Raw genomic sequence first — 16413 nt, 5'->3', positions numbered from 1 at the left:
TTATGCGTACCCTTGGGGGTACTTGAAGGTATGCCAAGGGGTACGTGAGATTTTTTTTAAATATTCTAAAAATAGCAACAATTCAAAAATCCTTTATAAATATATTTATTGAATAATACTTCAACAAAATATGAATGCAAGTTCATAAACTCAGTGAAGCACAAGCTCAGGTTTCTCACTAAAATGTCAAAAAGAACTGTGAAAATAAATGCAACAATTCAGTGTTGACAGCTAGATTTTTTGTGGACATGTCCCATAATTATTGATGTTAAAGATTTATTTTTTTGTGAAGAAATGTTTAGAATTAAGTTCATGAATCCAGATGGATCTCTATTACAATCCCCAAAGAAGGCACTTTAAGTTGATGATTACTTCTATGTGTAGAAATCTTTATTTATAATTGAATCACTTGTTTATTTTTCAACAAGTTTTTAGTTATTTTTATATCTTTTTTTCCAAACAGTTCAAGAAAGACCACTATAAATTAGCAATATTTTGCACTGTTATACAATTTAACAAATCAGAAACTGATGACATAGTGCTGTATTTTACTTCTTTATCTCTTTTTTTCAACCAAAAATGCTTTGCTCTGATTAGGGGGTACTTGAATTAAAAAAATGTTCACAGGGGGTACATCACTGAAAAAAGGTTGAGAACTACTGCACTAGGCCACTGAGTAGTTTGAATCAAACAGTCGCTTCGGCGCTACGTCACATCTCTGAAATCCCGCCCTGCGATCCTGATTGGTTCATTATTTTTTGCTATCTTGAAGGAGTTTGCATTGCCCTCGAGCCCAGATCCTTGTTTGAAACTCAGCGAACTACAAGGATCTGGCGAGAGTCAGGTTAGTACTCTCTCTCTCTTGGCTACCTTGTTTTTTCCCACTGCGCCGAGCGGGACGCGAACTGAGGTTGCCGTTGTGAAAGGCGAGAATGCTGACCACTGAGCTAAAATCACACTCTCAGAAGTGCATTGTTGCTGTTCTGTTTGTTAAATCATGATTTTTTTTTACAAAATGTATTTTCAGGGTCGGGGCGGCAGCGGAATGTGTGTGTGTGTTGAGTTTAGCCCCAGGGTTCCTCCTTAGGTAAAGGCAGCCACATTAGAATGATGTGGCGGGCCAAGTTTGACCCCTAAGCCTTGAGTATAGAATATATCTAGAAACCTTGTAATCTATGAATAAAACATGACAAAAACCCTCTTTCCCTCACACCTGACTCCGGCATGCGGACCATGGTGGATGCAATCTGTCCTTCTCCGTCTGACGTGAATGCAGACACCTCAAAGAGATAAGCGGTGTAAGGTCGAAGCTGATCGACTCCCACCGATATGGGGAAGCTCCAAGCGGCTGCAGGGGGCACGGCGGTGAGGGTGTGAGGCGAAGACGACGACGCTGTCATTTCCAAGGGGCTGGTGGTCGCCCGGGACAGAATGTCGGCAGCATCCTAAACAATACTGACGCTCTTAATAATTTCATCATCAATCTCAATAGGAGGTGAGGTTTAAAGGCCGTACGTTGCAGTGAGGCAGTGCTCCGGTCATGATGTCTTCTGCATTGACCTCAAGGTTGCGGACCGTCTGTCCCGTGCGAGCGTGCTTGGCCTTGACGGAAAACTTTGTGATGAGGCCATTAATGCGATGTGGCAGGAACCAAGTGACCAAAACGAAGGTGTGATTCTGGGCAAAGGCCGTTAAGTTGGTCACCAAACCGGGAGCTGCACAAAACACACACACACGCACACACACACACAGCTGTACAACAATATATTCAACCAACATTTTTAGTGAGTGTATTTGCGTGGATACCTACGGGACTCTGCGGTCTTTACGTAAACATCTTTACTGAATGGTCCAATACCTGCTGGAGAAGAGGCTGCCACCTAAAGATAGAAAGACAGTACTTTATTATGACATATATCTAACCATACAAGTGCACAGTAATATTAGGATGATTCAAATTAGAGCATATTTATTAAATGCCATGTCATGCTATTGTTCAACACTTTTAAATAAGTCTTAGAGCATATTAGTAATTGTAAGTGTGTTGGTCAAAATGTTTTTACCGAGCCTTACACGCCGTCTGTGTGTATGTAGCTAAATGCTAATGCTAATGAGCTGTGTTTGCCCACGCTTGTCTCCGGTCTTCAAAAAGCGCCATTGTTCACTTTTATGCGTTTTTCACATGTACATATACAGTACACCAGGGGTCTCCAACCATCTAAGAGCTACTTTTACAAATTAAAAATCGCAGAGGAATAAAAGGGAATAAACTTGCGTAACCAGAACATTAATAAAATGTTGGAATCCACAACTCAAAAATGTTTTGTTAATTAGCATTTTGTATTTCAGTAATGCTTTTCTTTCTAGTTTAGTTTTGTTTTATACAGTAACTATCAGAGCTACTTTGGGACAAAAATTAAGTATTTTGTGTTTTATTTTTAATCAGGGGTCTTCAACGTTTTCCAGGCCATAGACGCCCAAACTGATAGAGAGACAGAGCCTGGACCCCCTACTTATATATCCTGTATACAATTGTGTTTTACATTAAAACTGTTTAAAAGGTACATTGTTATTGTGCAATAATAAGATGAATTAATCAGTTGTAATGCTTAGATCTAGTCAAATGTGGTTATTTGACCAACTCCCAAATACAGCAGGTGGACATACAATCACAGAATCACAGTCTTTTATACAAAGGTCAGTGTGGGCTAATGAATTCTAGGAGCTCCGAAGCACGATCGCATATATTCATTGCAACAGACAGTGAAAAGAGCCTCGGCCGATCCATAGATCTGTTTACCTGATTAATAATGCATTTGGGATCAATTACCACCATTAAGCCCGATCAAGAGCCCACTGTACTGCTGAAAGGACTTGACTTATACATTACAAAAACAAAAGTTTAATATATGGAAATAATGTCTGTTTCACAGACATATTGCACTGAAGCACTGCAGTTAAGCAAGGAACCAAACACTCCACTGTTTGGGGGCACTGCTTAAAGTGGACATGAATTATGAATATTGTTATTATTCCCATTAATAGCAGCAGTAGTAGCGCTGCAGCGACTGATCCATTAAATCGATTAATTCAATTATGAAAACGCTTCCATTTATATTCTGTTGCTTTGATTGATTGTGTAATGAGTGAAAGGAATAAAGATTTATAATATCCAGATCTCATGGAGTGCCTGAAACTTGAAATTTGCGTACAAAGTTTCTGCATGCTGCCCCAATAGAGCTCTACATGAGAGTGGTAGGGTGGGTGGTCCATGTGGCAGCAGTTTATTTCTATTATTGCACATATGCTAAAAGAACAATTTCAATGTTGATTATGTGCATTTATTAGAAAACAGGAATGGACGTCAGGGGAAACAAACATTTTTGTTTATTTCAACCATATTTCTTCAAAACAAGCATTAAGAGGAGAAGTATAACTTTAGAGAAACATCTAACTTAAAACACGTGCATGCACGTACAACACTTAAAACCTTTAGTATATCATTATGTGGAATTAAATTATGGAATGGAATAAGCAAAAAAGTCAAATAATGTACTTATATTATCCAATTTAAGAGCCTTTTCAAACTACAAGCGTTTACAAAGTACAAGCAATAAGAAGTTTGATCAACATATTGATCTTTATTTAAATGAGTTATTCATCTCATATGTGAATCATTGTACTTAGAATGCATTGTTTTGTAACCATGTTACAATTTGAGTATAAGGAATGAATACACATTACCTCCCTGCTTGGCACTCAGCATTAAGGGTTGGAATTGGGGGTTAAATCACCAAAAATGATTCCCGGGCGCGGCCACCGCTGCTGCCCACTGCTCCCCTCACCTCTCAGGGGGTGATCAAGGGTGATGGGTCAAATGCAGAGAGTAATTTCGCCACACCTAGTGTGTGTGTGACAATCATTGGTACTTTAACTTTTTATGTATTAGAAGTTGTTCTGAAGTCAAAAGGGGTAGGATTAAATAAGCTTTGCTTCTTCATACTTCTTTTCGGAAATGTTGTAATTAGAAATTAAAATGTGTAATATGCGATGTTACATTGTGTACATGTTCTAAATAAACAGAAACACAAACAGAAGGTTACAAAGCGTGTTTTATCCGGTTATTCGAATAAACTAATCGACAGATTACTCGGTTACTATAATAATCAATCGCTGCAGCCTGAAGTAGTAATATTAGTAGTGGCAGCAATTGTGGAAGAGAAGTTACCTTTTAATAGATCACTAGAATTTCAGAAATGATCATGACGACAAACATATTTTTATTCCACAATAATGTTATATAACTATTTTTGTTTACATTAGCATCATTACCTTTCATGACAGATTAACAGCTTTTTAGTGAGGGATGCAGCATCTATTTGGACCTAAATGAGCGAATTTGGCTCTTCGACCTATAAAGTACAGTGGAACCTTCATTTACAAACCTAACTGGTTCTTGAGCAGGGTTTGTAAATTGAAAAGGTTGTATGGTGAAGCAAATTTCTCAATAAGAAACAATGTCAATATGAATGATGGGTTTCATCCTAGACAAAAGTCTATATTTTAGTGAAGATGTGTACACTTTGAACACAATACAAAGTGCTATTCAGTACTGTATATCAAACAAACATAACAAGGAATTGATGGCTCAACTTTTTCTTTATTAACAAGCTGAACTGTGCTGTATGCGTTGCCCTGCCAACACGCGCACACATGCAGAAGACTCTTTGGTGCTCTCACAAACGATCACAAATCACATAAACCCTTAACTTTAACAACCATATTGCTACAATAATACAAAATTAAAAGACTAAAATCCACCCACATTAACATCGGCAAGGGAGAGAGAAAGGAGGTGTTTGCGTGTGTGTGCCGCTGAACGAGAGGTACTTACTTTTCGAGGACCCACTGTACTATGCATGCTGTGATTTTGTAATTGGTTGGATTGGCTTAATTGGCATAGGACGGGGGTCGGCAACCTGCGGTTCTAGAGGCGCATGCGGCTCTTTAGCGTCGCCCTAGTGGCTCCCTGGAGCTTTTAAAAAAATGTATGAAAATGGAAAACGATAGGACAAAGAAAAAATAATTTTGTTTTAATATGGCTTCTGTAGGAGGACAAACATGACACCAACTTTCCTATTTGTTAGAAAGCCCACTGTTTAATATCAATCAGTCAATCAATCAAAATGTACTTATATAGCCCTTATATCACAAGTGTCTCAAAGGGCTCCACAAGCCACAATGACATCCCCAGCTCAGATGCCACATCAGAGCAAAAAAAAAATTCCAATAGGAACAAGTGTTTGTGTTTATGCTTCACTGATGAGACGGCAAGCGCCGTTTTGTCCTACTAATTTCAGCGGTCCCTGAAGTCACCATAGTTGGGTGGACTGTGACGCAACAGTTTGTTTACATGTACAACTTTTTCCGACGCTGCCACAGAAAGACGTGTTATGCCACTCCTTCTTTGTCTCATTTTGTCCACCAAACGTTTTATGCTGTGCGTGAATGAACAAAGGTCAGCTTTGTTGATAGTATTGACTTGTGTGGAGTGCTAATCAGTCATATTTGGTCACTGCATGACTGCAAGCCAATCGGTGCTAACCTGCTATTTAGGCTTGCTGTATGTACATATTGCATCATTATGCCTTGTTTGTAGGTATATTTGAGCTAATTTAATTTCCTTTACTTATGTCCTCTGTGTATTTAATTTATAGTTGCATGTCTCATGACACATTATCTGTATGTAATATTGGCTGCATTTCGGATAGTTGTGTGCCATGTTGTTCCAGACCACAGCAAATGTTACCAAGCTTGCAAAGATTATAATAAATCCATTAGAAGAAGCCAGCCTGCAGTTTACTTTAACTTGGACACACACATCTATACCTTTGACCATTCTAAGCCAGTAATTTCCAGGAGTTACGTCACCCTCTGAGAAGCCTCCGTTTGACTAATGTTTTCCAATGTTGTAATAATGTGTAAAATAATTATTAATTTTTAAATTTTCTGACAAAGAAGCTATATAGACACAGCATGTCTTGCCTTCATGATGACACTTATATACGACTTTTAAAGTCATTTTGATAGTAGGCTAATATAGCTAATATAGACACTTACAACATGTGTTGCCTTCATTATAACACTTAAATAAGACTTTTAAAGTCATTTTGATAGTAGGCTAATATATACACTTACATCATGTGTTGCGTTCATTATAACACTTATATAAGGCTTCTAATTTTTTGCGGCTCCAGACAGATTTGTTTTTTGTACTTTTGGTCCAATATACCTCTTTCAACATTTTGGATTTCTGACCCCTGGCATAGGAGTATTGCAATAGAATGTCAGGGGAGTCATGCGCATGATGATTATATGTGGAAAAGTACAATTAATAGTGGTGGTAGATATAAGTTTAGGTACCTGAATGATGTATGTGGAGCCTGATGTGAAGTCATTGAGCAAAGTCTCAGGTACCTCTAGAAACTTGGTCACCTGTGTAAAGTTGGGATCCGGATAAGGACACACTTCCTTGTACCTTCAAGAATCAAGACAAAAGTTTACTGTTCATCCGTAGCACACAACAATCTATTGGAGTGGATGGGTCCAAATATTCAAAAGTCCGCTGCTTAACAAATTATCAGTAAAGTCACAAAGTTTCAAGTAAAAACTATCACTATCAATACTGTCCCTGTAATTGTGCCAAATAAAGATACCTGATGATATATTCATCAATGTTGCTGGTACCAGGAGGCATGGACCAGGAAAGCAGAATCCCATTGGAGGCTACAGCCTCCCCTTCTAGTCCAAAGGGTGCATCGGGAACTGGAGAGCAACATGTGCGGGTCACTATGCTGTCACTTATGATAATGTATAACTCAAAAGACTTCATTTAGAACAACAAAGGAGTGATATGTTAATGGTAGTGACAATGCAGGCTTGCAAAGAGTATTTCAACTGTGATCTGAGGTTTCACATAAAAGAAACATTTAAGAGACTCTCAGGGCTGAGTCATTCATCCTGTAGTTCAAAAGCAAGTGCTTAAGTTACCAGAGGGGAATTAAACAGGAGGCAGGGACATCGTCAGTCACATTTAATAACGCAGGGACATTCTTGTTCTTTGATGCAACTAACACCCTCAAACAAAAGGACATCATTGAACCTTTTTAGGTAGAAAATCTGGACTTTCAACAGGAATTCAAAGCTAGTGATTAAACGGCTCACTACCCAGAATACTTTGGGACAGGTGCTGTAGATGTGCATTGTTCATGTTTAAAAAAATCAATAAGACATTCCTGTCCGAGCAGGCACAAGACATTGATACAATGTTGATTATGCATTACATGTCCTTTAAAACTGACTTCTAAACAACGGTGCAAAATAGTTGTATTTGTATATTGAGACAACATATTCCCAACCACTTTGTTGGTTGGGCAATGACCACATTTCAAAGGTCAAATCAATGTCACAACCTGACATTGAATACGTTGTCAAAAAGAATGTTGTTTCAATGTTGTATTCGTGTTGTAGAATATTTGTTGGGAAATGACCAAAATTCAATGGTCAAATCAACGTCTGAACCCAACATTGATTAAACATTGTCAAAAAGCATGTTCTTCCAACATTATGTTTGAGTTTCTCATTGTCAGGACCTAATTTAGCAAGTTCTTAACGTTGTTTTAGTGTCTTGTGCCTGCTGGGGTCTTACGTGTGGACTCGCAACTCTTGCGCAAAAAATGAGGCAAGTTAGCTTGTTTGGTAGTTTGGATTTTACAATGTAATTTCGGTTTCCCAAATGTTAGAACTAGAAAATCACTCAGAAAGCCTAGATCTCCGCCAGGCACTATCTCCCAAAAGAATACTTCAAAAAATTTGTGTAATTACTTATCCCATTTCTGACACTTCCTTTTTGAGCTATTTCGCGAACAAGCAGTCAGACAGACAAACCCCAGCACATACATAACCTCGTGGCGGAGGTCATTAATGGAAGGATAAATTAAATTGTCATGTCTGTGCGCATTTGTTTTGTTCGTCTTGTCGTTTCCAAACAGACTGTAAGAGGGTTCACTCTTTGCATCGATCTCAGCAGGTGAACGTATTAGTTCTGTAGCAGAATAAAATAAAACATAGTGAACCCCCTTGTCAGTCATCCACTCTCTGTCTTTAGCACAGAGAAAGCACAAACAGAGAAGTTGATCCTTGGATGAAAAACATAAGGAATCATTTAAGGTTGTCACGATCAGTGATGGGCAAGCTACTTTGAAAATATAGTAAGCTAAGCTACAAGTTACTGTCAATTTAAATGTAGCTAAGCACCAAGGGAAGCTATACCCAGAGAATTGTAGCAAGCTACACTACAAGACACAGGGCAAAAGTAGCTTTCTACATCAAAGCTACATTTAAAGACATTTCTATATATGGGCCCACATGTATAATATCAATGTTAATGTATGGATAAATAAATGGGCCCAATAAGGGTCCTATTAATTATTAACTATTTGTCATTTAGCTATAATATAAACGCTATATTTCATAATGTAAATTACATTTTTCAGAAAATGTGTCAATGGAATTTTTAGCTGGCATTGCAAATTTTATCATCCTTCTGTGTTTATTGTCTTCCTGCCACGGGACTACAAATGACAATGTGCAACTATGCTATAACTGAGCTCATTTACAGTCTGTGCAGAAGTATGAAGTACTATAAAGTATAAAGTAGCACGACATGTTAATGTGCACTGTCCCAAATACATAGATAAAACAATGCTTGGATTTATCAAGTTAAAACAGGATTTTATTTTACTATTACGTTAAAAGGGAAAACTGGAGTAGAAACTGAAACCTTAATAAATACTGTACAACCATACAGAACATGCTTAAAGGGGAAATGCACTTTTTTGCCTATCATTCACAGTCCTTATGTAAGACAAGAATACATATGTTTTTCTTATTATTATGCATTCTAACTCGTTAAATACGGCAAGTGCGAGGTGGCTATCAATGTAGCCAATGTGAGTACACCATAAAGCCCTAGAAAAAAACATCCAAAAACCACTAACAATACTCCATTTACATCTTGTGACCAGAATATTGACCAAGTATTAGCAATATTGTTATTATGAGTGCTAACGTTTAGGAACTATTATTAGCAGCGCCGTGATCACAAAGAGCTAAGTAGCTTATGCAGCTATTAACATATTGAGCCGGTGAGCTGCTGCATCACCTCTGAGCTGTTGAAAGTTAATTACTAGATTATAAATCATTCCTCTCACCTGGATAGTAGAAGGTTGTGGACCAAAATTAAGAAGTTGGTCAACTTTGACATCCAACTTAGACCCAGAGATGGCGAGAAAGACACAAACAAAAACACTTGTTTGCGGCACTTTAAAAAAAAAAAAAAATCTTCATTTAAATGGGATGATATTGACATGCCATCAGTGAGAGCAGACATTGTACAGTGAGTGATTGTTTTTTTATGTTCCTAGTTTGTGTATCTTGTTTAGCATTTAGCAATACTGCTACATGATGTTTACTGTTTCACTAAAACTGGGTGTGTTTAGCACACAGCTTCTAAAACTTTTACTTCATCCTTCATATATATATATATATATATATATATATATATATATATATATATATATATATATATATATATATAAGTTTCTGGATCAACATTTGTACCAAAGTAATCGTTGTTGTCTCTCATGAAGTCTGCCATGATTAGTAGTGAAGGTTGTGATGCGCCTGTGAAATTTAGCTGACTTTTGCTAGTGTTTATTTACTACTTAATTGCATAAAAAAAAAGAAAAACATATGTGAGTCTGTCTCACATAAGGATTGTGAATGATAGGCAAAATTCCCCCAAAAAGTGCTGTTCTCCTTTCAGGGGGTATTATGACCTAAGGTTGAGAAGAGTTTTCCTGATATGTTGCCACTGTTTGGGACCGACATTGGCTCACACCTAGCTTCACACAAGGACCACAAGTTTGACAATAGAGAACACTTTAACGTCCCACTGCTGTGACTCAAATCTAGAATTTTCACATCTCACCACTTTCGAAGGTGTCCATGCGGCTGACTCCTGGGCTGATGTTGGATGAAGACGCTCCAGTGACAGTTGCAGTGTATGATTGGGTTGCACTGACCACTTCATTCTGTGAAAAAGCCCATCACATACATCAACAAAAGATGACCGAAGAATAAGACTTGTAAGATAATCAGTTATGTGGTTAACACTCAATTTAATTGATTTTTAACAACACAATAATATTTTGTATAATATATAATTATACAAATGGAATATCTTTGTGCAGGACTTTTGCAGTGCTAATTAAGCTTATTGCTGCAAGCTAATCATTGCTGTTCCTCACAGGATATAAAGTTTTAGATGTTATAGCCCTGCCAGGGATGTGTTGAGTGTCTACAGGCAATTTGTCAGAAAAGAAGAGAGGATGGGGAGCAACATTATGGCACCATTATAGCAATAACAATAATAATAATAATAATAGGCACATCCGGGAAAAAAAACATGTCAGGAAGAAAGTGTGTGCTCCATATTGAAAATAAAGAAAGCACACTCCCAGAAAAAAAGTCATAAGCGGACAAAGACAGTAATCATCAACATTAAAAGAGGGAAAAGCACTGAATGTGTACTAAAGCAAAAAGATCTGCCATTACTTAGATAACCCCCCTGACAGCTTGGTGGTTCTCACAAGGATACACCATGCATTTTTAAAATACAGTAAAAAAATAATTTGGTTACCTATATATATTGCAGGTGGTCCTTATGTTTTTTGTTATTGTTGTAATAAATCATATCATTCTTTAACTCAAAGTATGCGGTGCAACGAGCCATGTTCGGGCATATGCTAACATGCGCGTTAGAAAGGATAACTAAAGTTGAACAGAAACAGCAAACTCGCTTCTGATATCAAATATTTGCTTATTTTCGTGAAGTAGGTAACATTATTTGAGCAACTATAACGTGACTATTGGCCAGAAATGTGAATTGTTTAAGCTACACATGAAATACTTTTGGTTTAGCATGTCAGGTTAGCATGTTAACTTGCCCAGTTTTAACAAAACGGATAGATCTAGCGATCGATAGATTGGTAAATCAATAGACAATTAGATAGATAGATAGATAGATATACGTTAGGTCAGGAAAAAACAGAGCCTATTTCATCCCTGCAAGACTGTTTCGCAGGTTTCCCTGCTCTTCAGGGGATTTTTTAATTATATTTTATTTTAAAAATCCCCCGAAGAGCAGGGAAAATTGCGAAACAGGCTTGTTGGGATGAAATAGCCTGTGTCTTTTCCTGACCTAACACATATTTCGCTCTACCCGGTATTGAGCACTGTATAACGGATAAACCAAAGAAACATCGACTAGATAGAGAGATAGATATTGGTACTTACCTGTGAGTGAACCTGAGTCATGCGTAGTATGACAAGTATGAGAGTGAAGGCGGGCATGTTGGATTGTTGTTTAGGTTTAGTTTAGTAGGCCTAACAGAAGGTCAACAGTATCGCCAGCTACTCAAAAGGTCTGAAAATTGCTCAGCACAGCCACTGAAGTTTGCCAGGTTAGTCATGGAGGAATTGTCAAGGGGGCAATCCTGGTCTTGAGGAACTCCAGCGTTACAAAAAGGAGACAGTGGATGCCTTCATTGTCTTTCTATGGAGCGCTGCTTAAGCAAATGAAAGATTCAGGGTTGAGCTCATGAGGCTAACTCAATAAGTAATGAGTGCTATTACTCAACTGTGCATGTGTGTGGTTGTGTGTGTGTGATGGGTACAGTTACATTTTGGGAGGGTGGATAGGACACCTGGCATCCGGAAAGAGCCTAGATGGGGCAGAGCTTGGTGGAAAGTGTGTGTACAATTCAACGGTTTGGCCATCAAACGCTGAATGCGAAATATGATCAACAACAATACACTTACCTGACTATGCAACTAATAGAAAAAAGTATTGAATGACCAGGCTTGGAGGATGTTCTTTTAGTTGTTCGAGTTTGCACGAAAAAAACTGGATTGCAGACATGACACAAAATTGTAGTCATTTCAAATGTCAACTTTCTGGCTTTAGGAAACACTACAAATAAATCGAGAATATAAATTGTGGTATTCAGTAACAGATACATTTTTTGATCAGGCAGAAAAATTATGGAATCATGAAAAAACGGACGAAAAACACTACAATACACCACTAGTACTTTGTTTGTTGCACCACCTCAGGCTTTTAAAACCGCTTGCAGTGACAACTTTGCAGGTTGGAGTCTTGTCATGGACCATTTTCCTCAATTTCCACCTCACATTTTACATTGGGGGCAGCACAGTGAAACAGGGGTTAGTACATGTACCTCACAATACAAAGGTCCTGGGTTCGATACTGGGCTCGGGATCTTTCTGTGAGGAGTTTGCATGTTCTCCGCGTGACTACGTGGGTTCCCTCCGGGTACTCCGGCCAGACTTGCCAACCCTCACGATTTTCCCGGGAGACTCCCTAATTTCAGTGCCTCTCCCGAAAATCTCCCGGGGCAACCATTCTCCCGAATTTCTCCTTATTTCCACCCGGACAACAATATTGGGGGCGTGCCTTAAAGACACTGCCTTTAGCATCCTCTCTCACCTGAAACCTTCACCCCTTAACAGCCGCATGCTGTCCAGGCGTCCGCTTTTCCTCCATATAAACAGCGTGCCGGCCCAGTCACGTAATAATGGACGGGTTTAACAATGGTCTTTACTCGAAGATGTCAAGAAATGCTGACACGCTGTATGATCTTTTAACTGGTTTAATGACAACATCATTTCAAGCACACGCACACACACACAAGTGAATGCAAGGCATACTTGATCAACAGCCATACATATCACACTGAGGGTGGCCGTATAAACAACTTTAACACTGTTACAAATATGCGCCACACTGTAAACCCACACCAAACAAGAATGACAAACACATTTCGGGATAACATCCGCACCGTAACACAACATAATAAATACCCAGAACCCCTTGCAGCACTAACTCTTCCGGGACGCTACAATAACATCTACGGCTTTTGGAGCTCAGTGCACAACTGCACACACAACAAGAAAGAGACGAAGCAGAACAACGAAGAAGAGACATGGCGACGACGAGTAAGAAGAAGAAATACGCTTGCAAGTTCCAAAATGATTGGAAAAAAGCTGGGACAGGCTACAGCGACCCCAAAATGGACAAAAAAAATGGATGGATGGATGGATTTTACATTGGATTGAAATCCAGACTATTTGCAGGCCATGATATTGACCTTTTGTATTTTTCTTAAAGGACAGATTTTATAGTTTTTGCTGGATGGCAAGATCCATTATCTTCTTGAAAAATGATGTCATCATTCCCAAACATCTTATCGATTGATGGAAGTGTCCAAAATGTCAACATAAACATGTGCATTTATTGAAGATGTTAGTACAGCTATCTCCCCATGTTTTCTTCAGGCAGTCGTCTTCATAAATCTCATCGGAACGCCACCAAATAAAAGTTCCAGTATCATCACCTTTCCCAATGCAGATTTGTGATTCATCACTGAATATGCCTTTCATCCAGTCATCCATAGTCCACCGTTGCTTTTCCTTAGCCCAGGGGTCGGGAACCTTTTTGGCTGAGAGAGCCATGAAAGCCAAATATTTTAAAATGTATTTCCGTGAGAGCCATATAATTTTTTTTTAACACTGAATACAATTAAATGTGTGCATTTTTAAGTAAGACCAACATTTTTAGAGTACAATAAGTCTCTCATTCTTTTTAATAACATTGTTATTCTGAAGGGCAGCACAGTGGAAGAGGGGTTAGTGCGTCTGCCTCACAATACGAAGGTCCTGATTAGTCGTGTGTTCAATCCCGGCCCCGGGATCTTTTTGTGTGGAGTGTGCATGTTCTCCCCGTGACTGCGTGGGTTCCCTCCGGGTACTCCGGCTTCCTCCCACCTCCAAAGACATGCACCTGGGGATAGGTTGATTGGCAACACTAAATTGGCCCTAGTGTGTGAATGTGAGTGTGAATGTTGTCTGTCTATCTGTGTTGGCCCTGTGATGAGGTGGCGACTTGTCCAGGGTGTACCCCGCCTTCCGCCCGATTGTAGCTGAGATAGGCTCCAGCGCCCCCCGCGCCCCCGAAGGGAATAAGCGGTAGAAAATGGATGGATGGATGTTATTCTGAAGCTAACCAATAACAAATAAAATACTTCTTACCATTAACGCGACTTCTTGAACAGGTGCGGTAGAAAACGGATGGATGGATTAAAATGCATGAGAATGTTTTATATTTTAAACGTTATTTTTAACACTGCGATTACCAGCGGAATTATTCAGTATTTATCCAGTTAAGTAATGTCAGCTAAGATTTATCTGAGAGCCAGATGCAGTCATCAAAAGAGCCACATCTAGCTCTAGAGCCATAGGTTCCCTACCCCTGCCTTAGCCCATTGGAGACTTGTCTTTTACGTTTAGCTGTTAATGGCCGCTTTTGTTTAGCTTTTCTGTATTCAAGTCCCATTTACTTTAAGAGGTTTTTTACAGTTCATTCAAAGATGGTGACAGTTTCTGCCTATTTGTTCTTCATTTGTTTTGCTGTTTTTTTTCCGGTTTTCAAGACATACTTAAAATGTTTTTCGTCTTAAGGCCTTGATGTTTTGCCATGGTCTGCGTGCGTTTTAGAACCTTCTCATGTTGTTTGTACTTGGTCCAGATTTTAGACACAGCTGACTGTGAACAATCAATATATTTTGCAACATTACGTGACGATTTACCTTCTTGAAGAAGTTTGATAATGCTCTCCTTTGTTTCAATTGACATCCCTCGTTTTGGAGCCATTATTCATGTCAATCCACCTGGTGCAACAGCTCTCTAAGATGTGAACACACCTTTTTAATCGCAGGATAATGAACAATTGCCGGTTTTATTTTAGGAAATAAAGATTTACAGGGTGATTCAATGTTTTCACCTCAGAATTGAGTGATTTACAAATATTTTTACACTCTGCTTGGTCTAAAAATGAAACGTTTTACTGACTACCACAATATATTTTCTTAATTTATATTAGTGTTTCTTATGAAATGACTATAATTTTGTGTCATGTCTGTCATGTACTTTTTTTTCTCCAAAATTTAAACTGAATGAACATCTGCAAAGACTGGTGATTCCATCATTATATATTTGAATACATACCATACTTTATATATGAATACTGCAAAACCAAATCACACACAAAGATTTGTCAAAAAATGCACCCCTACTGAGTTGCCTGTTGTGTTAGTTTTCTGACAAAATGAACCCCAAAATTAAACCCCATAGGTCGGACTTGAAATATCAAATCTGTAACTTTACATTGTTATGCCTAATCACCCTGGCATTTGATACACATCTTAATATGACTGGCAAGCCTATTCGTGTGAGATTTGAGCAAGTTTGGTTAAAAACATGGCCACCATAATGTTAAATATCTTTGACCCTGTGTGTGCCAAACTCTATGGACCGCTTGACCGCTGCCCCTCTCTCTGCTCTGTATGCTAACGCTGTATTCTGACCCCAGGTTCAGGTCCTAAAACTCACAACCAGTGCATTTATCTCATGTAATACACAGACAAAATAAACATTAAGTCACTTTCAGTAATCGCGATAATGACACGCACAGCATCTCATAGCATGCTTGGTCATTCTTCCAGGACGGGGCTCTACAGGGATCATACATCTTTAAAGGCCTGGAAACTGAATCTGTCATGTGCCGACAATGGTTGCCAGGTAACTAACGGGTGAGCCCGGAATCTGACGCAAATGTGTGCATTGGTCCGATGAAAACAGGACAAATGGCCTGCATCTCTGTGAGCCAAGAATTTGATTGATCCACTTATTATTATGAGAGAACATTTTCATCAGAGAAGGTTCAATAAACAGTAAATCCACAATGACTGACCTGTAATCCCGATCCAGAAAGAATTGAATGTTTAAATGGTCAGGATTCAAAATCCCTAGAACACTGCAGGGGGCTGAAAAATGTCAACAAACAATATTTAGATTGAAATACAGCAGTAGTGTGTCTGTTACCTGTATGATGTTGTAGTGCTGTCCGTATATGCGGGACTGTTTCTCTTATCTTAATGCAGAGTGAATGTTTCTGCCTTAAGTTAGATTGGAAAACACAGCACTCCAACCCTTCTTTACCTGCAGGGCAACAATGTTGTATAAAATAAAAGCCAACTGCAATTCAACATATCAGTCAAATGATGTTTTTTCTCGAACGTGCTTAGCAATTTTCATGATTACAGTTGCACAATTAAAAATAGAATAAATAACTGAAAAATCTACGTTGAAAAATACATAAATACAAGACACATGTTGATAATATTTTAAAATACTGTAAATTGAGGTTTGAAA

The 16413-nt window shown here is 38.5% G+C and overlaps 1 protein-coding gene across 1 annotated transcript in view; it reads right to left on the bottom strand.

The window, feature by feature from the left end:
- Positions 1 to 11475, bottom strand: part of ptprq (protein tyrosine phosphatase receptor type Q) — an 82745-nt gene extending 71270 nt beyond the window's left edge. Inside the window, exons 1-7 of the mRNA XM_061924279.2 lie at positions 11419 to 11475; positions 10052 to 10154; positions 6717 to 6825; positions 6424 to 6538; positions 1811 to 1880; positions 1516 to 1715; positions 1214 to 1445 (exon numbers count right to left, since the gene is read on the bottom strand). Coding sequence (XP_061780263.2) covers positions 1214 to 1445; positions 1516 to 1715; positions 1811 to 1880; positions 6424 to 6538; positions 6717 to 6825; positions 10052 to 10154; positions 11419 to 11475 — 886 coding nt within the window. The remainder of the gene's footprint in view (positions 1 to 1213; positions 1446 to 1515; positions 1716 to 1810; positions 1881 to 6423; positions 6539 to 6716; positions 6826 to 10051; positions 10155 to 11418) is intronic.
- Positions 11476 to 16413: the final 4938 nt, after the last annotated feature.

The sequence above is a fragment of the Nerophis lumbriciformis genome, linkage group LG29, assembly GCF_033978685.3.
Source record: "Nerophis lumbriciformis linkage group LG29, RoL_Nlum_v2.1, whole genome shotgun sequence".
In the NCBI taxonomy this organism is placed as follows: Eukaryota; Metazoa; Chordata; class Actinopteri; order Syngnathiformes; family Syngnathidae; genus Nerophis; species Nerophis lumbriciformis.
The sequence above is the reverse complement of the archived record's forward strand: the minus strand, read 5'-3'. Positions and strand labels throughout refer to the sequence as shown.